Below are 23,201 nucleotides of genomic sequence, written 5' to 3' on the forward strand. Positions count from 1 at the left end.
AGCAGTATACTAACCTACACTACAGCGACTCGATGTATTATTAGTCATCTAGTTACTATATTATATACGGCATAGGTCAGATGAGAAGATGGTCTGAAAGCCAAGACTGACTAAATCATTATAGCACTACGCTGTATACTAATTATATTAGGGCTAGTGTCATTGATTGTCCATTTATGTGGAATTAAGCTTTGACCCCGAACAACAACTTGCTCCCCCTAACCACGTACCCAGGCTTATATGTAGAACGTCAACTCCACTGCGGTGCAGTCATGGATGGATGATTTACCTCCAGGCCGGTTTCCTACACGTTCTTCCCCAGAATCAGCCCACCACGACCCAGCCGACAAGGAGGAAGCAGAAAAGTAATTTAACACAGTTATAAAGAAGAGAAAACCATCATAGCGAATCCGTTGGGGCTTAATTCTTTAGCAGGCCCTACGCAAGGGATGGCATCACCCGTAGAAACGGCCGCGGAAGATGCGTCAAAACCTCAAGTTGCGCCTCCATCCTCAGAGGCTGGTAGGAGCAAATGCCGAGCCAAGCAGTCCTGTATTCCTTGCAGGACTCGCAAGGTCAAGGTGGGCTGACCCCCTCTCCCCCCTTTCTCCCCAAGAGCACACCTCGAGCTATGAACCCAGCTAATTCCGAGTAATTCACAGTGCGATCGAATAAAACCATGTCACGCCTGTTGTGTTCGCGGGCTGCCTTCCGAGTGCGAATACCTTGCCAGCAACGAAGATCGTTTCCTCATTACCCAGGCTGACGCCGTTGCGGGCCTAAGGAAAGAAGTTGGGAGGTTAAAACAACAACTGGCGGCTCTTGGCCACGTTCCTGGCTCAGAGCTTGATACAGTAGAAAAGGATCGCAGTCATACGCCAAATCCATCGTTACGGAAGAGCCCGTTCGCCAATTCGGTCCCATATGAAAAGTACGCAACTTTAGAAGCAATTGTTAATACTATTGCCACTGCGCCTCCAGATATCGTGGCAAATACAGTTGCCCAAATCAGAAAGGGCACTTTGCTGGAGGGCATAACCGTACCTTCCCCGCCGCTACCGAAGCAGCCTTTTTCTCCTGCAGATTTTCAGATACTCTCCTCAGAATCCACCTTTAGTGATACTCAAAGTGGCGGTTTGTTCATGCCCTGCCCTCTACCCGCGGTTAAAGCTCTTCCAGCAATTGTTTTTCATGGCTGATGCCAACAGCTTGCAGTGCAAGTATATGATGAGGAATGTAGACAGTTCAAAAAGTCCAAAGCCGGGCTAAAATGTGAACCCGCCGATAACGCCTATAGTGATGACTCCTCCACGCGCTCCCTGTCGATCCCTTCAGTCTCCCTTGCAATGCGTAGAAAACCAGAGAGTGGGGATAGTTGCTTAAGGACCCTCCCTACACCTGAGAGCAACAAGGCCAGTAACATTGGTCAGGCTTTTCGGGAATCTGAAGGCCTTAGTCAAGGTACTACCATCGGTTGCATGTACCCTGAGACTCTTTTGCTGACATTCTCGTAAAGTACAACCTCCTCCGCGAAAACGGGGACGCGACGCAGCTGCGTTTATGACCCCTGTTTCACAGAAAAATTTCTTGATGGAAGGTTTTCTTAACCGCTTTCTAGACGATTTCAGCCCGGAAGTCGACGGCGAAACCATCGGAACGTCGCAAACCATTCGTTCCGCTGCAGGCATAAGAATGTTCTCACCAGTTCTGTCCGATGCGTTTAAGGCGGTTGCCCTGAGCTATTTTGGGCACGAGGTCGGTGACCAACGAATTGAACGGACTGGCTCCCAAATCCATGTTTCTGTGCTTCGGAAATTGCAGGAGGCTATATATAATATGCACCAGACCAACTCCCAGGGTATCCTACTAACTGTTTGCCTTCTCATGTGTTTCGAAGTATGGATTTCCCTCCTTGATATATTTACCCTATGATCGTATATCCATGTCTCTAACATATGCACGTGTTCGACAGAGTTTTCGACGCACGACAAGTGAATCTCTGGTGAATCACGCCTACGGAGCCCTGAAACTTTTGGAGTACCGAGGCCCGCAGAACCATATGTTTGGCATAGATCATTCTTGTTTCGCAGAACTTCGACCATACTGGGTAGGTTATTGGTATTTGCGGCTTCCCTCCTTAATATAGAGTGACCAACTAAACTGGATATAGGTATCTCTAGCCCTAATCACCCGAAGACCGACATTTCTCGCGAGAGAAGAATGGAAAACTATACCTTTCTCAGCCGGTTCGTCTTCCAAGGACATGATGCACCATCTCCTAGATCAAGTGGTGGACATCCCTTCATACCTCGCACAATTTGATCGGTTCATGGAAGGTCTCAATTCGGGCTATATAAATTACGCTGAAGTAGCAGCTACTCAAAGGATGCTCTGGTCCTGGGTCAGCGACCTTGATCAGCGACTACGCCAATGGAAGAAAAATTGGATTGATACAGCTACCGCTCGCCAACCCACCGAAGTAACAAACCAAGGCAGCGACCCATTTCCTGTATTCCGCTGCCGCGACCTCACTTCAATGGATATAATCACCCCAACCACTCTAGTGTATCCAGACCTACGAATTGCCCATACAATGTGTGTGTACTATGCTTCCCATCTCATCCTTTCAGCAGCCGATACGAGACCATCGGCCTCTTTGCAACCTAGAGAGCAATACGAGTTTGCATGCAATATTTGCCGGAGCATGGAGTATTTCATCCGTAAAATTCCAGGCAACCTCGTTAATCGGATGGCGTTTCCTCTACGTGTTGCCTTCGATGTAATGCCAGAGTCGAGCCTTGAGCGAAGGTATATTATCGACATATTTCGCTTGGTGAATGACCGGTACAAGCTCAAACTATGGGGTACTACAATCCCGGAAATATCGTCTAAACGAAGACTTGGGTGATAATATCCATTACTTTGCTTTATTTTCTCCCTTTGGTTTAGCATGGCGTTTGGGACGGGATTTTCTTGGTGGTTTGTTTGCTCGTTCTGGATTAGCGGGGTGGCATTGGTTGTTCCCTTTGATTTTAAATGTTAATGACCTCTATATATCCCGTTGTGGTGTACGGCTAGCTAATTCTCAAATTTTTAATGTATATTTATAATGACTCATGCTTTGCGCCTATTTTTTTTCCCTACCTTCCACTCCACGACAAGGTTATTTCCCCTCGAAACCTGTCTGGCTGTAGTGTGATGTGCGAATGACCGGTTACCCAGATGGTTGAAACGATATTAACTTCGGGGAGGTGAATTGAGAGTTTGGAACTGGAATCTCATAATTCTCTATCCCGGAGTGGCTATTTATGTATTTGGTAGGTATTAAATATCGTTCAATCTATATAAGCATCCTGCAACTGGTTATCAACTATCAGCCGAAAACAAATAGGAATAAAACTTTGAATCCGTAATAAGCCCTACACCCGAACACCCGAGTCTATTTTCCAAACACCATAGAGAACCATTATATTTTTAATCTGACAACCTTCGTGACACTAACACCATCTTCCAAAATTTCTGTTTTTTCCTCTAGAACATACCCCTTCCAGCGAGGAATGAGAACCGCCCACAAGTACCAGTAAACCGCAGCGAGGGTCAATCTACAATATCATTAGCAAATAGAAAGGTATAAGCAGGCAACCAGAGATGAGGGGGGAAACGTACATCCCTACACCAACGATCGCATATGTAGCGTAAAAGAAACTCACATCCCCTTTCCCATCCTTGGGCGGGAAGAAAGGAGCTGCAAGAAGTCCGATGGAGAAGACAATTGAGATCCAGACAGCAGAGGTGCAGGCTTTGAACGGACGAGGTAGATCTGGGGGCTTATATCTCAATATGAGAAGGCCAACTGAAAGTGCTAAGGTGATGATTTGGATCGGGTAGCCTTCTACATCAAGGATGAAACTGTATGCGTCATCAGAGGGAGCGAGGATGATCACTAGAAGTGACGGGATGTAGTGGACTATAAATCCGCCCAACGGCGTGTTGAAAGGCCTGGACGTTGAAAGGAGGCGTGAAAAGGGCAGGAAACCTTGGCGAGCGATTTCTTGGTTGAGACGAGCCTGTACGATGGGAAGCAATATTATTAACTAGATGAGGGCCAGAGGCTAAAGCCTAGGGCTAGAAACATGTTGACTTACCGCAGTGAAAGCCACGACCATGACGTTTCCGGCAGCAGAAATTGCAATCGCCAGGGGTAGAGCCGTCCTTCCAAAGCCTGATCCAAACACCCCTTCGAAAAATAACGCAGCAGTAAGTTCTCCACTGCGCTTAATGTCCTCAAGCGGTATCACACAGAAGTAGGCAATGTTTATGAGTAGATATAAGAGTACAGCAGACACAAGAGCCGCGGGGCCCACGACCTTCAATGTCCGTATGGGGTCTTTCACCTCGCTTAGAACAGTATTGACATTATTCAATCCCGCATAGGAGTAACTGACTTTGAACATCGCAGTTGACAAAGTTAAGAGGCCCCAGTCAGAGTTTTGCCATAGGGAGCCCCAGGAATATCCTCCGTTTTGGGGAGCGGAACCGGAAGGAGTTCCTTGCGCCAAAGCGACGACATAGATACCAGTACACGCGATAACAAGAACAAGAAGAATCTTGATCCATCCAAGACTATTTTGGATCCATATCCCAGCCCTAAGAAAACAGCTGTGAATGAGAACAATGGCCGTCAACAACCCAGCAGCAAAGAGTTTCCTATTAAGGTCCGTCGCTTCAATACCCAGGGCAAACATCAAGTACTGACCAAACACAACACAGTTTCCCGTCGTGAAGGTCAGGAGAACAGCCTGGACAGCAACTAAGGTTGATGTGAGGAATCGCGGGTATAGATACGTGAATTCAAGATAGACTTTATGGCCCCCTGAGCGCGGCAACATACAACCGTACTCTAACCAGACAGCCAGATTCGCCGCTGAAATAGCGGCTCCAACCATCCATACACAGAGTGATAGGCCAATACTGCCAACAGACTTAGTAATGATGCCGGGCGTTGCAAAGATCCCTGTGCCAAAGATCCGGGAAATCACAATGATATATGCGCTGGTCCGAGAAAGCGTCCTGGCCCTATAGGCTGCTTTGTTGCGGGGGACGTCATTGTCCAAGCTTTGTTGATGGTCGCCTTGCTGCGGTAGTAGACCCCCATACTGAAGTTCTCACTTTCTGATGCGTTGGTAGGAAGAAGGGGACGCTGAAGAGGGTCGATAGTGTTTTTCATGCTAGGTTACAAGAGTCCTACTTTCAATCTCCCTCTGACAGCACGGAGGGAATATAACAACAAGAGAGTAGACGAGCAAGATATTTCAGGAGAATGAGGTCGGAGTTGGATTTAATTAGGGCTAATTTGCCCAAACGAGAAGCGGGTAAATCCACGTGACATCCCACTTGGCCCCTCACTTGTCCTTAACTTACAGGTTATTCATGAGGAATTATTTTCTTCTCGACTGGGTGGGTGTTGAGAGTCATAGAAGAGCATTTATTCTGTATTGTTCTTCAACCTGATAAGGATACTTAACTTTGGCAAACGATGGCCGTCTAAGTACTCTACAAGGGTGTTTACCCAGCAGGCAAATTTAACGGAAACCTGTTGTCTATATAAGCGCCTACGGCTAACAAGCGCATCCAAGGAAGCCAGGAAGCCATGAACTTTGGCGTTTTCCCTCAAATATAAATAGAGCAGAGTCAACTGGCATATGCTGTGTGATGATGCCAAATTGCCAGAATTGTCACTGTAACAAAGTAACCTATGAAAAAGTCTCAGAAACGAAGATCTCGGTCCGGCTGTACTGAGTGCCGACGCCGTCACCGCAAATGTGACGAAACCCGACCCAGCTGCTCAAGCTGTAGAATAACAGGCAGAGAATGCTCCTACGAGGTCCGGCTGTCATGGGGTGGACGGCCATTCCGCAAATCTCGATTTGGAGATTGCCTAAGCCAGGACCCCAGCTTGACTCGGGTGCCTGTTTCGACCTCATCTGGTACGAGCAGTGTTCCTGACATACTCACATTTTAAGTGACGGCTAACCCATTTGTTTAGACTTCAGCGGGAGAGCTTTTGTGTACGGATCTGGATGTGAATCATCAGGGCAATTATCTCATCCGAAGGCGACTATTCTCACTCATTCCGGTATGATCAATCCCAATCCCGAGCAACACCTCTGGAACTTCGCGGATATTTATGTCAAGCAGATGAGGAGGGAGGCACGCAAACTAACTAGATATTGACTCAGAAACCACAGCAGGGAACCAAATTATTAGGAACCCTGATCTATTGAGCTGGCTTCACCCAACTTATCGGTCCCTATTAGACCATTTTATATCCTCCACCACCAGGGCTCTTTCCTGCCATAAGGTGGTACAGCAGGACTTCTGCGCTGTTTTGGTTCCAATGGCACTCCAGACGCCCTATCTATTGGTAGCGCTCCTTAGCCTAGCAGCAACGCATCGCGTGTCTCTAGGCATTGAACAAAACCTAACTGAATTGGACCTCCTCAGCACCACCAGCCTGAACCAACTGCAGAATGTACTTTCTCAGCCTAACTTCCATCTAGACGACGCAACGATAGCAACAACTTTGACCCTTTGCTTCACAGAGATAGTCTCCGATGGGAGGAGTCCTGGATCGTGGAGGCTCCATCTGCAGGGTGCAGCGGCAATGATATCAGAGCACCTAAAGACAGTGAAGGTCCCTTTGGATTCTCTGCCATCTGCCACCTCACTGCTCTGGCGCTGGTACTTCTCCATGGAAACGGTATCATTACTCTGTGGAAATCTGTCAGTCCCTCCTAGCTCCCGAGCAGGGTTGTTAATTCAAGACATCTTCGAGCATGATGAAATTGATGACCTGGCCGGCTTCCCGTCGTCTCTGGTTCCCATTTTCAAGAACATAAACCGGTTGACAATGGAGTCAGGATACACCCAAAATCAGCCTGGAAACATAAATGCGACCAGCACCACGCAACCCTCACAACCCAGCAACTCCATAATCGACCGATGTCACCAAATCATCAACGAGATCAACATAATGCTCTTGACCGCAAAAGTGCCTCGATTCCGTCCCAACGTTGACAGCACGCTCACATCTGTACATCGTAGTGACTTTACTGCTCTGGACGAAACATACCACCACGCCGCTCTTCTGCAGCTCTATCGGCGTGTTCTTAACCTCCCATCATCAAACCTCCTGGTGCAGAGTTCCGTCGGCCAGATAATCCGCCGCATTTCGTCCATGCACTTTCTCGATGAGGCGTGTCCGGGTGTAGCTGTTCTGCAGCCGCTGTTTAGCGCGGGTTGCGAGGCATACCAGGAGGCTGACAGAGAGAACATACGCATCCTTCTCTGTCGAATGGGGTTACGCTATGGCATGGGAAATGTGCGGAGTGCGCTTGGTTTTCTTGAGGATCTCTGGTATATGCGAGATGCAAACTCCGATTCGGAGGGGAGAGTGAGGTGGGATAAAGTCATGGGTATGGTCACCTCGTATTTTTCATTTTTATCTTTATTTTTATTTGATTTTATACATTATTGAATATAAAAATTCCGTTTTGCGGCCGCTCTTTACTGACTTAGTTGTATTATTAGTGGAAAAAGGGCTAGATTTACTAGCATACTAAGTCGACCGAACCATGAACGCCCTACAGGTATCTGGGGAACATCCTATAGAACGAGCAGGCAAGGGTACTACGCACACACCGGGTCTACACGCTCCACCGTTCCAAGTTAAACCTGTAATATGAGCTTCTCACATTCAATTCGAGCAATTTACCTCTCGTCAGCAGCCCCCAGTCCATTCTGCCAGGTCTGGAACGTGCTATCCATGCCAAAACAAGCATTCTGCAGCTTGTCAACTTGCGCAATCATAAACTACATGGGGCATGTGCCATTTGCGGGAAGCCCCTCATAGAAGTTCCTAATGCAAGAAATGTTCGTTGGCTTCCCCTGCTCAGCAAACGGAGCCCTAGAGAGAGGCCCAGTGCTACCACGGGATTTCTTATTCGTCCACGTGGATAACGCCCGGCGAGACGGCAGGCAGAATATGAGAAGCTCAGGATGTGATTGATAGATGCATTCGTTTGCATACGTTCTTTCATATTTATTTACGGTGATATTAAATTTCAGGTTGTTTGTAGTTTGCGGTGCGTATGTATGGTTGAAGGCGGGGCTGCTGGTGGCGATTGGCGGGAAGAAGTGAGGCCGGCGAGGGAAGCTACTGATTACAACTACTATCAGCGGGATAACTTAGCGACGTCGCCCACCACCAAAGCTACCGAAATGCAGGGTCCTGAGCAGTGCAACTCAACCGCTTAGATGCTAGTTGGGGAGTTGGGCTGCTGAAAGTATAGCTAGGCGTGCATTTTCTTTTGCGGTGATAGTTATCGAAAACCAGGCAAAGTATGAGGATATTACAGAAGGGCAATTTAGATTATTCAGGATCACTGCCGGCCGGGCATTTTCCCTCAATTTTCCGTTAGTTACCAGGATTATTCCACTACCTGAATTAGTATCTAGCTAGTATTGCAGTGTTTAGCGGCTTTTGCCCAGCTGCAGCAAGTCAAGCTTTATGGACGTTGGGTTGAATTATGGCAGGGCTGGAGAATGCAGCGACAGAAGGTTTCAAAATCTCATCGTCAATCAAGCTTCCATTGTGTTCAGGGGTAGGAGTCGCTTCGGATGCTAAAAAAAATAAATAAATAAATAAATAAATAAAAATAAAAATAGATGTACGGAATACCAAAGTATGTCCGTACTTACATGATACAGACTCAAGTCCTCAAGAAGCAAATTGCGCCGGATTGCTCCCTCTCATGATGCTCGTCCAGTTCTAAAACAATCCCAGATCCAGTTCCAATTCCATCCATGCACGCGGGAGATCTCTCGTCTATCTAGGTATATAAACGCTAGGGGTAGTTAAATATGCCAGAACCAAATTTCTATAGAAAGAGCCGGAGAAAAAAAGCCAAGCCAAAAAAAAAAAAAAAAGCTGAGAGATGAAATCCCCAACAGACTTACATTGCTGCCAGCCTCGTGGAACAAAAAGGGTTTCATCCCGTTAACGGTTAATGACCGAAACTGAAACAACACGCTAAGTAGTAGGAAGTAAAATCAGAACAAAGAGGGACACTAGAATGAATCATAGGTAACGATCACTAGGTTGAAGCGCAAGCTAAAAAAAGGCTTTGCAGCTTCATTAGGGCCGGCCGATGCTGTTATTGAAGTTACAAGTCCGCACGGCTGATGAACTCAAAATCATCATCAGCCAGATATCCGTCGCCATGGCTGTTTGAAGTTTCCTCGATGGCAACAAACTCGTATTCACGAGCCAGGTTCTCGGTCTCCTTCTTTTCGAACTTCTTCACGGCATTTGCCAGGGCAGCGCTGAGGATATCCGTGCCCTGACTGGGGCCTGTGGGTGCGTCGAAGGAGTAGAAGATGTTTGGGTCATTCACAGCTTCGGAATGATCAGGTGCGTGGTCGGAGTCCGTAGAGGAGTCTGAGATGTTGTGGTCGTCGTAAAGCACTTGGTCGACGATGTAGCTGAAATGGGCCCGTTGAGCGGCGAAGCTTTTGTTAATGTCGGATTGGTTAAGGTGCCGACGGGACTTGCAAGCCCTGCGAGTGAAATTTGTTAGCCAAGGGGCTACATATACAGAAAAAGGAGAGGAGATGAGCCTGGCTTACCTGCTACCCTGAGATAGCATAGGGCGAATACGGGTATAAGCAGGATTCTCAATCTTCTGGCCTAGTGGAGTGAAATTGGGGTCGCGGGAGCCCAGAGCCCATTTTTCGTTATGATCACGAACCCGTTTGGACTCAGTAGCAGCACGGCGAAGATCAGACTCTGGTAGAGAGAAGATTTGAGTAGTCATGTTGAGGTCTGGTGACGGTGTTTTTCGATGAAGATTGTAGTAGCTAGTATGAAGTGGATAGACGAAACGAGAGACAAGGTAGAGGATATGCTCCAGTATAAGCAGAGGATATCAGAGTCACCCGGTGCTTACGAGAAGGTATATCTATATAATAGCCTTGAATATGTTGATAGGCGGACAAGATGCTGTAGGAAGCGGGTATCTGGGGACAGTATATAGTTATTATAGCAGAAGGTGCTAGTTAGGGGGAGGTCTCAGTTAACAGCTGTTAGGTGATGACAAAAGAGCGTTGGTTCAGTAACAGGAGCAATAGCAACCGTTGTATGTGGTAGTAGAATGAAGCTGATAGAATGAAGTTGGTGATATCAAGAATAAGGGAATATAAAAAGAAGAAGAAGACGACGAAGCGCAGATTATGGGTTATATAGAAGCTGTTGTTCATGTCATTCATTGCCTTGGATCTATAAATACAATACATAGGTACAGGGAAACTTACAGAAGGTTCAACCCGCCTGACAGAAGCTATCCTATTCGGGCCTAGCGTGTGGCTGGTAGTGGCGGTGGTGGGGATTTCTATTCCTAATAACGTACGGAGTAAGTTACTCCGTAACTTATACATGTAATGTACATACATATATATACATCGGTAACTACCTTGGCCGCGACTGGATGCGTCAATACAATACTGCAAGCTACAAACTAGGTTCGTAATAATAATAATAATATATTAATAGTTATCACGACATTTCATTGTGATCTGTTGTCTTGGACTGAATAACATAGAATACTCAGGGTTGATTGAAACCTTGGAATACTTCCAAGCGTGATTTTTCTTGCGACATCATCTTCCCGAATGACTCAAACTGGTTCTACGGCTAGGCTCTCGACTATGAGACTTCCCCCCATTTGGTCCCCGCTGCTGCGGGCCTTCGTTGAGTCTAACGCCGGGCAAGCGAACCGTGCAATCTCTCGCAATAATAATAATACATCGGGATCTTCCCCGCCAAACAAGAGGCATGGCGCTAAAAAGCCGTGATCGCAACTGATGACTCCAGGTTGCAAACTTCCAGGGCCAGGCGTCGATGGTTCGCGCGTGTTCCAGTCATTCGCCAGCAATCATCCATCTTCTCTTCGCCAGAGTTACGTAGCCAGCCAATCGCCGAGGAGAGCAACACAGTCAAGCATCCCATTTCACAGACAGGAATTCCATTCCTACATCCATATCTCCTCATAATAACGTGACTCACAACCCTATGTTGTCACACTGCGCGGGCAAATCATCTTGGCTGTGCTTGACTCTCGATAATTATTAAAAAAAAAAAAAAAAAAAAGTTTGACACCACCCGTCGGATTTTGTCTCCTGAGTTGTGTTTTCCAGAACATTTTTAGAATGGATCTTTATTGAACCGACTTGTAGTTGTTATCTTGATATCAAACCGGGGTGGTATAAAGGAAAGCTACGTAATTTAGATATTTACAACAAAGGTAGTTAATGTAACATAATGATGACCGCTCTTCTTAACGTGGACCTTTTTTTTTTTTTTTTTTTTTTGTTTCCTTATAAACTCTCAGAAGGCAAGGGTGGAGGGTTCATGCTCTTCTTAGGCAATCGGCCTTCCACCCCGTCTGAGACAACGCTGGTAACTTAATTAGTGTAGAACCCCGTTAATCCCCCTCTGGTACGATGTTCAAGCGTAAGTTATTTCGTCCATCTTGGAAGCGTTAGGCCTCCAAGCCTTAGAGCCCGTCCTTGATGACTCTCTGATTTCCCGTCATGTCAACGCACGTCATCTCTCAATTTCCTCCGCTTCCGCATCGGATGCGTCACTGACCTCCTCCCGCGGTAAGCGATCCGGGAACCATCCAAACCGTCCCAGCTCAACAGAATACTCGCCCATGCTGTTCACATGCACGTCCACCCCTTCCTCCCCAAGTGCGGCCGCCTGTCTCGCGGCAGAACCGGGGCCACTTTACCCTAGATTTTAGTATGCAAGATAGAGATATAACAAGTATAATGATCAATGGAAAGGAAACTGTGAATGCATACCGATGAGGTATTATTCCCTTGGCGTTTAGCACACGCTGCCACGGTACGTTCTGGTCGTGGTAGAAGTGGTCTGTCCCCGGGCTGTTGGACGGGAGATATTTGAGGCACATGCCTACCTGGCGCGACCGTTGAGCTAAATAGAGAAGGCTGTCATGTCAGTATAACGTAGATATTTAACTAGTAAGTTAATCCTTTCTATCACAACGTTCTATCTGTAGCTGGACACATCTTCTGCTAAATATCGCAAGAATAGAAATCACCAACACTCGTTATAACAAAATTACATATGACTGAATCTAAAATAGGCGGTGGGAAAAGTAGGGGGAAATGAATGAAAGCTCACGCTGCCCGAGGAGCCATGCGATATGGCCGTACGAGCTCACTTTACCACGGGGAATCTGCTGTACAGCATCATAAACGGCATTGTACCACCACTCCGCCTCATCGGAGCGAGCCATGACGGGGAATTCCAATTCGTAGAGTGTGTTATGTTTGATAAGCCTCCATTCAAGCACAGGAAATAAACCCGCCTTACAAACAAGTTGATATCATCTCGTATTCGTATCTTGTGAGTTATCGGATAATTGATGTTCCGTGTCCTGAAGCTCTTACATAGATTGCTGTGAACGGGGACAAACCAAGCGTACAACTAAACCACAAGAATACTCACATCCACGCTCGCAATGTCCCTAGCCGCCTACCTAGCTAAAAACTACCTCACTGCAGACACACCCTCAACCTCTGACCGCCCCAAAAAGAAGCGAAAGAAAAATAAACACGCCGACCGGGACACCGAATCGGGTGGCTTGATAATCGCAGACGACGACCCACCAGACCTCCGCAGCTCATCTATAAAGTCCAGGAGCCATGGATACGGGCGCGGCAGCGGTGATGATGATGGTGGTGATGATGACTCCCCATACACAATAGCCAGTGCGGGTCATTCGGCCGAATTCCGCAAATCGAAAAAATCCAGCTGGAAGACGGTAGGCGGGCCTGCAGCGCCGTCAAATGCCGAGCAGGCGGCGGCAGACGCCATTCTTGCCTCAGCTGCCGCGGAGCAAGCTGCTCATGCACAAGAGAGCGAAGATAAGCCTGTTATTGCCGATGCGGAACACGATGGCGAGCTACGAATGGAGTCCGGTGCGCGGGCGGGTTTACAGACAGCTGAAGAGACGGAGGCCATGGTAGCTGCCCAACAGCGGAAACGGGAGCGGGAATCTCTTGCGATGAAGAAGAAATCCGGCAAGACGGGCGGGAATGGTAACGGACTAGAGTCCGAGACCATCTACCGCGACGCGAGCGGGCGGATAATCAACGTGGCGATGAAGAGGGCAGAGGCACGGCGGGCGGCGGAGGAAGCGGCGGCAGCCGAAGCGGCGGCCAAAGAGGCGTTGAAGGGCGACGTGCAGCGGCGTGAGAGGGAGGCGCGGAGGGAGGCGGTGCGGGAGGCCAAATATATGCCATTGGCAAGGACAGTCGAGGATGAAGAGATGAATGCGGAGCTGAAGGCTAGGGTGAGATGGAATGACCCCGCTGCGGAGTTTTTGACTTCGATCAAAGGCGCTGGCTCAGTTGGTGCTGGTGTCAGTGTTGGTAGGGGGAAGAGTGGGAGGAAGGTATATACAGGGCCCGCTGCGCCGAATCGGTATGGGATACGGCCCGGACATAGGTGGGACGGGGTAGACCGGGGGAATGGATTTGAGCAACAATGGTTTGAAGCGCGGAATAAGATAAAGATGCGGGAAGGCTTAGAGTATGCTTGGACGATGGACGAGTAGGGGGTTGGGTTGTGCTTTTTTTTTTTTTTTTTTTTTTTTTTTTTTTTTGGAGGTCTCTCTTCTTCAATTTCCTTGTACCAGGTTTTAATTAATTGCGAAGCTGGTCTCGTGGGAACATTAGGGCAGGAATTTGATGATTTACGGGTTAGTTATTAGATATACCCATTTCTTGAAACGTACGGAGTTATCATAAAGGAAACCACTTTCTCACTCCCAAGACCTAGAGCAGCAGACGCTGCAAACTTGCCATGAAGTGTAGCTCAGCAAGACCAGTTAACTAAGCCCATTCATTGGACATGACGTAATATGGCATGAATATATATTTACACCAGTACACATTATTAATTCCACCAGATCCGGCCTCCTAATATACGATAATGTGATTATAAAGTGGTATAAATAATCTCTAACAAAACTCCCTCAACACCCTGCTAACTATCCAAAATGTAACGATGCCTAGATGGAAATGGTAAGGCTCTGTCATTAAAGAGAACAGCCTAGCACACTAAGGAGTAGGTGCTTGAACAGCAGGGGGGGGAGGCGGGACAGAAGGTCGGTCAGAACACAATTACAATCCGAACTGGTGAGGGTAGCGAAAAAGGAGGACAAGAAGAGGAAAACAATGGGTAACTATATATAGGAAGCGAAGAGATTGGGCCAGTAAGAAGGATAAAACCTAACCATATGTTCAAGTCTCTCGCTAATCCTACCCACCACCTACCTACCTACATACTGACATATGTCTATATATATATATTAGGCAAATGGGTTGTGGGGGCTAGGCAATGAATAGGTATTGGGTGGAGTGTGAAGAAACGTATGGAGATAAGTGTGTATAGGAAGGAGACTCTACTCCGCTCCCTGCTTCCTTCATCCCTTTCTCCTCTCTTCCCCTCAAAAAGATATCCTCTAAACTCTCTCCACAAGTCACATACGTACATGCACAACAACAAATGGCGTCTATCATTCTATCAATCGATGAAAATCCATCACTCAAAATCATTCCACCAATCCTTTTCATCCACCAGTCAGCCAGTTGGCAGCGTGTTCATGTCATGTCATGACAGACAGCCACTCAAAATGATACTGCAATTCGGAAGATTCAAGATGTTTCTAAAAAATGAAATCAGAACAGCTAAAACCAAGGGGTAATAAATGATAGAAACTAATAGAGAGTGATGGGGAGAGCAAGTCAACTATATAATAGTTGGTTAAAGGATGGCGGATGACAGGCTGCTGAGACTGGGAAAAAAGGGGGGAAAAGGGAGGGGGAAAATGTGAGATGATGTGCAGAATATGGTATGATGTGGCGAAAGATTCGTAGAAGGAAAAGGGGAGACCTAACAACCACAACCAGCAACCAAAGAGATAGTAGAGCAATCAAAAGTGGACGACGATCATTCCAAAAACAAAAAACCTTTGTGAAAAAGGAAGTGGGCAGGTGAGAAAAAATTAAAAAAAAAAGGGGGGCGAAGGAGGCGAATATCAGACCACGACAATCCATAAACAAACTTGGCTGGGAAAATGAAAAATAAATATAAGACCAAGGCCAAGGCCAAAAAAACGAACCAAGGGAAACAAGATATGTAACACATACAAATGAACCGCTAAAAGGCTGCTGGGCGGGCTGCGGGGGAATCATGGCATATTAGATTTTTCCAACTCTTTTGTCTCATTTAAATTTCCGCTCCAGTATCATTTAGTTCCTCCCGCCCCCCGTCCTGCCGCTCAATATATATTCGTTCCTATAATTTCTTTTTTCACATGTCATGTCACTCATCCATATTGAAATTAATATTTTCATACCACGTTATGCTTTTTCCTTTTAACCACTTGTGCCCAGCCTTCTATGAACTCCCCACGACTCCCGACATTGATGTCTTTTAGATGTACATTCTCCATCCCCTTCGTACCATCCAGATACGGATGGTTCGACATACATCCCGCATTTTTTCTGCGCTCAGGCAACAGCTCAAGCATCGGCAGGAGGAAGTCGGAAAGAGCTTTGCTCTCCTCCAGGGACAAGCGGTATTTCTCTGTGAGGACGTCCGGGAGCGCCCAGTGGCGGAGTCGGTGGATTTTAAGCAATTGGCCCTTGCGGTTAAAGATATTCTTACTCCGTTCACCGGAGAAGCAGAGGGATTTGGGCAAAGGCCCGAGAAGTTCAATTATTTGGGCTATGTGATCGTCATCCTTATCGTATTTGGCAGCTGATTGCGGATCGAAGAGGTAGTCGCCCGTGATGAGTTCGAATACCTTTTGGGCTGTTAGCAAACGGGAAAAATTCATAGACATATACATATATATATATATATTGAAGCGTTGTTGACGTACCATTGCCGCCATACTCCATATGTCGGTACTGGCACCCCATTTGGCGCCAAGTATAACCTCCGGCGAGCGGTATTGTCTCGTCTGGATGTCGTCCGTGAAGTGATGTTCGACCCAGCATGCATTCCCCAGATCCGCAATCTTCACTGAGATCTCCATGTCTTCGTCATTTGGAGTCTTCGGTGTAGAGTTCTTATCAAGGGATATACCCGAGACCTCCCGTTCCAAAATGTCTCTGAAAACATCGTTAGGACAAAACTGCGCACGGCAACGACCCAAAAAAACTTACGTTGTCTTTTCCCTCTGCTTCTGCTTTCCATCCTCCAGCGACTCCTGATCTTTAATCCCCAGTCGATCTTTCATGGAGAGATTGGATGTGCTTGGTGAAGCTACACAAGAGAGGAACAGTTAACTAGCGCACATCAAACTTAAAAAAAGATAGTAAGTTATAGGCTGACCTGATGTATTATTTAAAATATGGTCGAGGCTGCCATGAGTGCTTTGATTCGTGGCGTGGGTGCGGAAAGGGTCGCAACCGCTGAAGCTGGCATTGAGCGGGCTTGGAAGCGGTTGGCTACCGGTGATCAAGGTTCTTCGTCGTCGTCGTCCACTGCGATAATCCTCCTTGTTTTCCTTCTTAGACTCTTCCTCCTTCACAAAAGATTTCACAATCTGCTCGACGTCGCCAATCTCGATCAGAACATTCTCTGGCTTCAGATCGGTGTGGATAATGCCACACTCGCGATGCAGGTAATCCAAGCCTAGCAGGACCTGCTTCGTAATCTGCTTGACCAGGGGCATGGGGATGCCGCGATGATTCCAGCGCCTAATCAACCCGAGCAGATTTTCGCCCAACACCTCAAACACCATACAAACATGGTCGCCATTGGGTCCATAATGTACAAAGTCATCCAAAAGGCTAACGACGTGCCTCCGCCCAGGGTGGCTCGGGTTAGCCTCTGCGATTTTCTTAAGAAGTTTGATTTCATCATTAGCCGTTTCGGAGTAGTGTTTAGCCGATCGCACGACTTTCAAGGCAACGTGTCTCTCATTTGTAGTATCGCGCGACAGCCAAACGGTCGAGAAATGGCCCCATCCTAGCTTGCGGAGGACGATGTAGCGACCTTCGTTATAGGTTTCGCCGGGATAGACGGGATGATAGCCACCCTCGCAGTAGTCCTTTAAGTCTTCTTCTTCGGGGTCTTCAGTAGAGGAGGAGGAAGGGGAGAGGGAGAGGGGGGAGCCGTAGTTAGTTTTAAGTGTATGGGTATTGATAGAAGCCCTGCATGGAGTGTATTTTTAGTTTAGATACATACGCATATAAAAATTGATGGTAGATAAAATATAGACGCAGAGATAAGTATAGATATAGAATGATATACTAACCCTGGATGTTTAGATGCCGGCGAGAGCATGGTGGGGCCAGAAATGGGCTCAACGATCACAGAAGATGGAACCGCCTCGTTTGTGACAATGGGCCAAAGGTCAGTGCCCTTCCTCCGCTTCTTGAGAGAGTTATTCCCGCCGTTCCCGCTGTTTCCGCCGTTCCCGTTGGCGGTGTTGTTCAAGTTGGCCGCTGCGCTGGCCATCTGGTTTGCCCTGTTAATTGCAGCGTCCTTGATATCACCTCCAGCCGTCGTCTATTCTGGGGGGGGGGGGAAAGCCTGGTGAAGCCAGGTTGAGAGCCGCGGTGCGAGGAATCTCAGCTATTTCCCGTGTCTACCGGTGGCGGTTAAGAAAGAAGTGTGCGAAGTATGAGGGGAATATTTGGAAGCGTTTGCCCAGAGCAGAGTGGCTGGTGATCGGCGATAGGTGATAGCCTATAGGTGAGTGACGAGAGGTGTGTGGTGGGCTGGCGGCGGGTCTGTAGGGCGGCCTAACGGGCAAAATGCCACTCTACGGGAGGGAAAAACACCGAGAAGATGCCCACGGAACGAAGGCAACAGCTGGACTCGCGCCAGGCCAGAGGAGCAGTAATGAAATGATTATAACGCGGCGTCAGGATATGCAGATGATCGAGCTGGCGAAAGGGGAGAGAAAGAGGGAGTTGGTGCTGCGGATGATGGAAGACGGCGAAGATGAAGCGATGAGGTTGGCTTGGGGTTGACTTGGGGTCGGGGGGAGGTTGGCAGGAGACAGAACAAACAGCCAATGACGCCCGGTAACCACCACGTTCCAGCCAGCTCTATTATCCACAGCTCAGCGGGAAGATGGGGGGTGGCGAGGAATAAAATAGAATAAAAAAAATGTTATTTAATCACTTCAATATGAGTGAGGCATAAAAACCAGGAGAGTGGAAAGGAATTTTGAGTGAGGGTTGAGGCATTGGATTCTTTCTTGGGCGTGTAGTTAAAGTAAAAAAAGAAACGAGAAAAATAAGAGAAAAATAAAGTAAAAATAAAAAATCATGACAAACAACCAGGGTTGAAGCAATGATGTAGCCAAGGACAGTGGGCAGAGTACTCTGTACCTCAGCTGTGCACAGAGCGGTGCGGGGAGCGGGGGGTACCTGGTACCTTGTTCCAAGCATCCGAGGGACAAGGTTTAAAACATTAACAACCATCAGTTATATAAGAGGAGCTTAGAATGACCATCATGTGGATATTGCGATTTAAAACATATATAACGGTGATTAGCAGTTTATATATTTCTTTTGTTACCTCCAAGGTACATACATGTACATACTACGTTTCGTGATGCAACCACAGACACCACACGCTCTGGAATAAAGTGCAGCAGGCTATTCTCCACGATGCCCTCGACAGCCAAAGCGATTGGCCGCTGCTCGGGTGTCAGGCTCTCTACAGGGCGGATTGTCCAGCTAGACGGGCTATCCTATTGAACCAGGTGTCTTCCTCCCAGCCAAAACCCGCTTTGCTTTGTTAGGGGCATTCGGCTGCAACCCCTCCATGTCCTTCCTGTGCTCTTCGTCGCTGACCAAAACATAATAGGACTGGACTGGTCAGCAGTAACAACCTTCTACTGCTTTCACATAAAAGGGTTTGGTGCTCATATTATATATCCGAGAACAAGAGCTGGAGATGGAACGAGAGTAGCCAGAGGACCGCGACTATAAATGTGAATACATATACCGCATAAGAGAAGGAAAAAACAAAAAAAGACACAGAGAATGAAGCTTCAAGGACGGAGCTTTTTGAAACGGTAGTAATGCCGTTGCTTTCATTCTCTATCCCTTTGAATTCTGCTATGGTAGCAGCCTCTTCAACTGCCATACGCAAATCTCGTAGCACCGGACAAAAGAGATACTAACTCGGTCTCAAGACACCCACCCACTGGAAGATTGACGGTTTATATCAGGCATTCTTATTGCCAGATGTAAAAATCCGGAGCTTAGAGCTTTTCCAGCAAGAAGTTCATTCCCCCTTCCACGGCCGTAGCTAGCATGGAGAGTTATGGAACGGCCGCATTGAACTAACGGAACATCTGAGAGATATGAGCCTTGCGGTATTCACCTAACTTGCGGGGGGCATCTGGCCAGGTTCCTCAGGTTCCTCAGATATATCAGGTTCATCAGGTTTATCGCTGCCCCAAGAACAACCTCTATACGGAGTACCTCTTCCCTATCAACCTAGGAACACTTGGGGGTGTTGAGAGGGGTGCCAAATAAATAACGCATCCCCGCAAGGAGAATTGGCGGGATGCCCGCAATCTAATTCCTTCTGTTGCTGTGGCCGCCCGTGGCAGCCCCTAATTAAACGTTGACTCGGTTGCCTGAGTGAGTGTGTAAATATCCCTTGTATGTATGTACAGTGTATACGGAGAAATGGCTTGGCGGGAATCACCTGACACCACACCAACATCCGGACGCCAAGATTTAATTGGGCCATAGACTTATGTATTCCAACCTCCACAGACTTCTCTGTACAACCACCCACACTCGAGAGCAATCAACAATACAGTCTTTTGTGCCTTATTTGCACCATGTGTGGATATGGCAAGCGAAGTCATAGCCTTGTTGTTGTATTTCTGATTGTCCAGTCTCCTGTAGCTAAACTACCCTACCCGTGATAACAAGTCACCACCGCAGAGTCACCCTATCTCAAGACAACGTCTCCGTTGAAACGACCCAATGCAGAAGTCCCCTAACCGTCAGCTCCCCTGAATCCCCGCTTGTCCCAGAAGCACAATTTCGATACAAGATCCCATGTTCCGTGTTCCATGTCGCACAACCCGCGCGCCCGATCAGAGACATGCATGCGAAATGAGCTATTTGAAACAACATGTTCATTTATAAGCCAACCTAGCTCTTGAGAATGAGGAGGAACCGTGAAAGAACAGGTAGATAATAACCTTCATACCTAAGATACTATCTCCGCTAAGGCGGAAAAATCGGGTTCTTGTTGGAGGAGAGCGATATCCCTTGAGGAATGTCAGCCTCCCACTCTACTTCTTCTGGGGTGGAAACAAGGCTTTGACTTGGTAAACTTAACGCACCGCTGGGGTGGGGTGATACCCATAGGGATACGCTCTGCAATTTTCTTCCTGATAGCGAGTGTGCGGTTGGCCAACGTCACCTGTGAATATGCAATATCGCGGGTTACCATTTTTCAGAGAAGCGACTTCTTCTCGCGGCGTAAAGCCTGATGGGTTTCTGAGAATGCTTTCTCTATTGTTTGGATTTCTGCCATTTCTTCGGCTGTAGCATATTCCGAACCGTCAACAAGGTCTTTCTTGGCCTTTTCTATCCGGGCGAGTGCAGTCACAAGGGGCAGCATGTAACTCCAGTTGTTCAAGAGCCAGTGAGCGTGGCTTGTTTTGGCTTTATTCGTATGCCACATAATGTTCATCGCGTTGACATGCTCTTCCATTTTCCTAGCAACACTTGGAGGCATTTGGGAATCGTCGATGTTGGCTGTCCAGTCAAATTCTGGGAGGCTCACACTCCCGGTACACCATGCACTATATTGTTCTTTTTCCTGAGGGGTGAACGATGCTAACTTCACCGGATCTCTCTCCTGGTACCGCGCTCCTTCAAACCCAGTTGCAACTGCGATGCTTTTGCCCTCGTTGACAGCTTGAGCCAGACCCCAGAGTTTCTCTGCGACGATTGGTGGATAGTCCTTGTACACCGGCATTTTCAGCTTTTTTTCAGGTATAGCGGTATAGTCCACATCGCCTATTTCTGCCTTCCGGAACTGTGCCTCGAAGCTATCCATCATGGATGGTGGTTTGTTGTGACTTGGTAGTTGTCGTGCGTTGTAGTTTTTGGTTTATTGCTTGCAACTGGGGTTTTCGTAGTTTGTGTGAGCTGGAGCTGGAGCTGATGGGTTATATACCTGCTCTGATCCCAATAACACCGGACCGATTGGTACCGGCTGGGGATGGCAAAGTGAATGAGTAGGAACGGAGCTAGAAATAGGGAGTAGAAATGCAAAAGAGCATAATCTCGCATGACATTTCTCGAAGGGCGCGTTTTTGCAATGGACTTATATAGATCCAAGTATTTAGCTTATCTGGCCGCTAGTAGACACTCGTGTGTATAGAGCGAACAATACCATATTGCCGAGTTTGCCTCAAGGCCATTATTAAGCATAATATGGCTCTGGGCTTCATTTTGGAGATCGAGAGCCTCGTAAATGTGCGAGTAGAAGCCAGCTTTTGGGCTGTTGTTGCGTTATTGGTCCCCTGAATAATATTCAACCCCAGCGCGCTGCATTCACCGTCACCAACATGAATGAACAACCAACTAGCAAAACACAAACTGCGAGGGCAGCACTCACAACCCTCTATCCGAACAAACCACTCCAATCATGCCATTTCCAACGCCATAGCCGTATTCTAAATTCAAACAAAACCTTCTCAACCCCTACATATCCCCAGTAATGAGCCCCTTCGACCCCCCGCCCCTCTTAACCCGCCTCCTCTCCTCCCCGATCCTCTTCCTCCTCCGTCCACTGCACACCCTCCTCCTCAACCTCCGCCCAGCCCCGCGCACCCGAACGCCCTCCCAACGCCCTATCCGCGTCGTCTGTATCTCCGATACCCACGATCACCACCTACTGGGCGTGCCGGACGGGGACCTGCTGATCCATGCGGGGGATCTGACGAATAGCGGGGCGCGCGCGGATATTCAGGCGGCGGTGGATTGGTTGAAGACGCTGCCGCATACGGAGAAGGTGGTTGTGGCGGGGAATCATGACGGGTGGTTGGATGAGGAGGTTCGGGGGATTATTGTGGCTTGTAATGCGGAGGACGGGGATGGACAAGGCATAGATTGGGGCTCAATACATTATCTACAAAACAGCAGCGTGACGCTGACTTTTCCTTTTCCTACACCCACTTCCACCGCCCACGACACAGCTGGCAAATCCACAACCATTAGCCCCTCATCGCGAACGCTGACAATACACGGTGCCCCGCAAATCCCACAGCTGGACCCTTCACCGGATTCAATACACGCCTTCCAATACCCTCCCACGACGACGACGACGACGACGACACCCGGGGACGGCCACGGCACGACATATCCATATCCAATCCCCATCCCCCCGGACACCGACATCCTAGTCACCCACACGCCCCCGGCCCACCACCTCGACAATTTCCCTTACTCTGCCGGCTGCCCCCATCTCCTTCGCGCAGCCTGGCGCATCCGCCCGCTCCTACATGTCTTTGGACACGTCCACGTCGGCCGCGGCGTGGAGAGGGCGTATTATGACCGTGCGCAGGACGCGTGGGAGGCGTTGTGCAGGGCGCGGGCGGAGAACGGGGCGTTGTGGGAGCGTGGAAGCGGAATTTGGAGCTTTGTGGCGGGCGGCGGGTGGTGGAGGGATCTGTGTGGGGTAGATGGGGTGTGGGGTATGGCGGGGAGGGTTGTTTGGGAGGGTGTTAAAGCTGTGGTTGTGGGAAGGTTGTGGGATAGTATGGGTTTGGGGAGGGAGGGATGGATGGTTAATGCGGCTTGTTTGGATGGAAGTGGGAAGGTCTTGCGGGGGCCGACTGTGGTTGAGATATAGGGGGGTCATATTATTATATATGTTATTTTGGAGGAATTGGGGCGCTGCGGGGAAACATCTGAGCTTGAAGAGCTCCGAACAAACTACATATATATGTATATATGCGAAGAACAAAAATCAAAAATACTCTATGAATGAATATAATTCTATAGGCACAAGATGTGCTCCGCCAAAAAAAAAAAAAAAAGAA

General features: G+C 48.0%; 10 protein-coding genes across 13 annotated transcripts; 5 read left to right on the plus strand and 5 right to left on the minus strand.

Annotated features, from left to right (window-relative positions):
• The first annotated feature begins 26 nt into the window (after positions 1–26).
• Positions 27–3,412, plus strand: BDCG_09466 (C6 finger domain-containing protein). Its single transcript, XM_045425257.1, has 6 exons — positions 27–581; positions 663–1,134; positions 1,216–1,461; positions 1,517–1,896; positions 1,973–2,107; positions 2,171–3,412. Exons 1-6 carry the CDS (start codon positions 450–452, stop codon positions 2,906–2,908), a joined length of 2,103 nt encoding a protein of 700 aa, XP_045273795.1. The 5' UTR covers positions 27–449; the 3' UTR covers positions 2,909–3,412.
• BDCG_09467 (methionine permease) lies at positions 3,026–5,548 on the minus strand. Its single transcript, XM_045425258.1, has 3 exons — positions 4,146–5,548; positions 3,667–4,067; positions 3,026–3,602 (listed from the first exon to the last, which is right to left on the minus strand). Exons 1-3 carry the CDS (start codon positions 4,944–4,946, stop codon positions 3,467–3,469), a joined length of 1,338 nt encoding a protein of 445 aa, XP_045273796.1. The 5' UTR covers positions 4,947–5,548; the 3' UTR covers positions 3,026–3,466.
• On the plus strand, positions 5,439–8,770 carry BDCG_09468. 2 transcript variants are annotated; one of them, XM_045425259.1, is made up of 4 exons: positions 5,439–5,987; positions 6,047–6,136; positions 6,240–7,475; positions 7,591–8,770. In XM_045425259.1, exons 1-4 carry the CDS (start codon positions 5,756–5,758, stop codon positions 7,620–7,622), a joined length of 1,590 nt encoding a protein of 529 aa, XP_045282949.1. In that variant the 5' UTR covers positions 5,439–5,755; the 3' UTR covers positions 7,623–8,770. The 2 variants fall into 2 exon arrangements, with proteins under 2 accessions (XP_045282949.1, XP_045282950.1); XM_045425260.1 differs by having other exon boundaries at positions 6,249–7,475.
• A 454-nt stretch (positions 8,771–9,224) lies between these two features.
• Positions 9,225–9,875, minus strand: BDCG_09469 (uncharacterized protein; the record flags this gene model as incomplete). Its single annotated transcript, XM_045425261.1, has 2 exons — positions 9,225–9,618; positions 9,688–9,875. 2 exons carry the CDS (start codon positions 9,873–9,875, stop codon positions 9,225–9,227), a joined length of 582 nt encoding a protein of 193 aa, XP_045273797.1.
• A 1,311-nt stretch (positions 9,876–11,186) lies between these two features.
• On the minus strand, positions 11,187–13,967 carry BDCG_09470 (methylated-DNA-protein-cysteine methyltransferase like protein). Its single transcript, XM_045425262.1, has 3 exons — positions 12,266–13,967; positions 11,923–12,055; positions 11,187–11,843 (listed from the first exon to the last, which is right to left on the minus strand). Exons 1-3 carry the CDS (start codon positions 12,378–12,380, stop codon positions 11,663–11,665), a joined length of 429 nt encoding a protein of 142 aa, XP_045273798.1. The 5' UTR covers positions 12,381–13,967; the 3' UTR covers positions 11,187–11,662.
• BDCG_09471 (pre-mRNA-splicing factor cwc26) lies at positions 11,434–14,495 on the plus strand. The gene has a single exon (XM_045425263.1). The coding sequence runs from the start codon at positions 12,606–12,608 to the stop codon at positions 13,701–13,703; it is 1,098 nt and encodes a 365-aa protein (XP_045273799.1). The 5' UTR covers positions 11,434–12,605; the 3' UTR covers positions 13,704–14,495.
• BDCG_09472 (CMGC/SRPK protein kinase) lies at positions 13,986–18,370 on the minus strand. The gene is made up of 5 exons (XM_045425264.1): positions 17,421–18,370; positions 16,493–17,316; positions 16,324–16,423; positions 16,038–16,269; positions 13,986–15,959 (listed from the first exon to the last, which is right to left on the minus strand). Exons 1-5 carry the CDS (start codon positions 17,621–17,623, stop codon positions 15,504–15,506), a joined length of 1,815 nt encoding a protein of 604 aa, XP_045273800.1. The 5' UTR covers positions 17,624–18,370; the 3' UTR covers positions 13,986–15,503.
• BDCG_09473 (uncharacterized protein) lies at positions 17,923–18,206 on the plus strand (the record flags this gene model as incomplete). Its single annotated transcript, XM_045425265.1, has 1 exon — positions 17,923–18,206. The coding sequence occupies one exon, from the start codon at positions 17,923–17,925 to the stop codon at positions 18,139–18,141; it is 219 nt and encodes a 72-aa protein (XP_045273801.1). The 3' UTR covers positions 18,142–18,206.
• A 240-nt stretch (positions 18,371–18,610) lies between the features above and the next one.
• Positions 18,611–23,180, minus strand: BDCG_09474. Of its 3 annotated transcripts, XM_045425268.1 has the most exons (4): positions 21,776–23,177; positions 20,490–21,705; positions 20,354–20,414; positions 18,611–20,261 (listed from the first exon to the last, which is right to left on the minus strand). In XM_045425268.1, exon 2 carries the CDS (start codon positions 21,212–21,214, stop codon positions 20,603–20,605), a length of 612 nt encoding a protein of 203 aa, XP_045282953.1. In that variant the 5' UTR covers positions 21,215–21,705; positions 21,776–23,177; the 3' UTR covers positions 18,611–20,261; positions 20,354–20,414; positions 20,490–20,602. The 3 variants fall into 3 exon arrangements, with proteins under 3 accessions (XP_045282953.1, XP_045282952.1, XP_045282951.1); XM_045425267.1 differs by having other exon boundaries at positions 20,490–23,180; XM_045425266.1 differs by having other exon boundaries at positions 20,346–20,414; positions 20,490–23,177.
• Positions 19,907–23,201, plus strand: BDCG_09475 (phosphoric ester hydrolase). Its single transcript, XM_045425269.1, has one exon. It carries the CDS (start codon positions 21,878–21,880, stop codon positions 23,009–23,011), a length of 1,134 nt encoding a protein of 377 aa, XP_045273802.1. The 5' UTR covers positions 19,907–21,877; the 3' UTR covers positions 23,012–23,201.

Source organism: Blastomyces dermatitidis (assembly GCF_000003525.1).
Source record: "Blastomyces dermatitidis ER-3 genomic scaffold supercont1.15, whole genome shotgun sequence".
NCBI lineage: Eukaryota > Fungi > Ascomycota > Eurotiomycetes > Onygenales > Ajellomycetaceae > Blastomyces > Blastomyces dermatitidis.

Coding starts and splice junctions, on each gene's coding strand:
- BDCG_09475 (XM_045425269.1), top strand. CDS start 21,878: ATGAGCCCCTTCGACCCCCCGCCCCTCTTAACCCGCCTCCTCTCCTCC.
- BDCG_09468 (XM_045425259.1), top strand. CDS start 5,756: ATGAAAAAGTCTCAGAAACGAAGATCTCGGTCCGGCTGTACTGAGTGC. Junction 5,988..6,046: donor GCCTGTTTCGACCTCATCTG/GTACGAGCAGTG, acceptor CCATTTGTTTAG/ACTTCAGCGGGAGAGCTTTT. Junction 7,476..7,590: donor GAGGTGGGATAAAGTCATGG/GTATGGTCACCT, acceptor TTGTATTATTAG/TGGAAAAAGGGCTAGATTTA.
- BDCG_09470 (XM_045425262.1), bottom strand. CDS start 12,380: ATGGCTCGCTCCGATGAGGCGGAGTGGTGGTACAATGCCGTTTATGAT. Junction 12,056..12,265: donor CGCATGGCTCCTCGGGCAGC/GTGAGCTTTCAT, acceptor TTCTCTATTTAG/CTCAACGGTCGCGCCAGGTA. Junction 11,844..11,922: donor AAGGGAATAATACCTCATCG/GTATGCATTCAC, acceptor TCTAGGGTAAAG/TGGCCCCGGTTCTGCCGCGA.
- BDCG_09471 (XM_045425263.1), top strand. CDS start 12,606: ATGTCCCTAGCCGCCTACCTAGCTAAAAACTACCTCACTGCAGACACA.
- BDCG_09466 (XM_045425257.1), top strand. CDS start 450: ATGGCATCACCCGTAGAAACGGCCGCGGAAGATGCGTCAAAACCTCAA. Junction 1,135..1,215: donor TAGTGATACTCAAAGTGGCG/GTTTGTTCATGC, acceptor AACAGCTTGCAG/TGCAAGTATATGATGAGGAA. Junction 1,897..1,972: donor GCCTTCTCATGTGTTTCGAA/GTATGGATTTCC, acceptor CGTGTTCGACAG/AGTTTTCGACGCACGACAAG.
- BDCG_09474 (XM_045425267.1), bottom strand. CDS start 21,214: ATGATGGATAGCTTCGAGGCACAGTTCCGGAAGGCAGAAATAGGCGAT.
- BDCG_09472 (XM_045425264.1), bottom strand. CDS start 17,623: ATGGCCAGCGCAGCGGCCAACTTGAACAACACCGCCAACGGGAACGGC. Junction 17,317..17,420: donor CCGGCATCTAAACATCCAGG/GTTAGTATATCA, acceptor CACTCCATGCAG/GGCTTCTATCAATACCCATA. Junction 16,270..16,323: donor AAGCAGAGGGAAAAGACAAC/GTAAGTTTTTTT, acceptor CGATGTTTTCAG/AGACATTTTGGAACGGGAGG.
- BDCG_09467 (XM_045425258.1), bottom strand. CDS start 4,946: ATGGTTGGAGCCGCTATTTCAGCGGCGAATCTGGCTGTCTGGTTAGAG. Junction 4,068..4,145: donor TGGTCGTGGCTTTCACTGCG/GTAAGTCAACAT, acceptor CCCATCGTACAG/GCTCGTCTCAACCAAGAAAT. Junction 3,603..3,666: donor GCGATCGTTGGTGTAGGGAT/GTACGTTTCCCC, acceptor ATGATATTGTAG/ATTGACCCTCGCTGCGGTTT.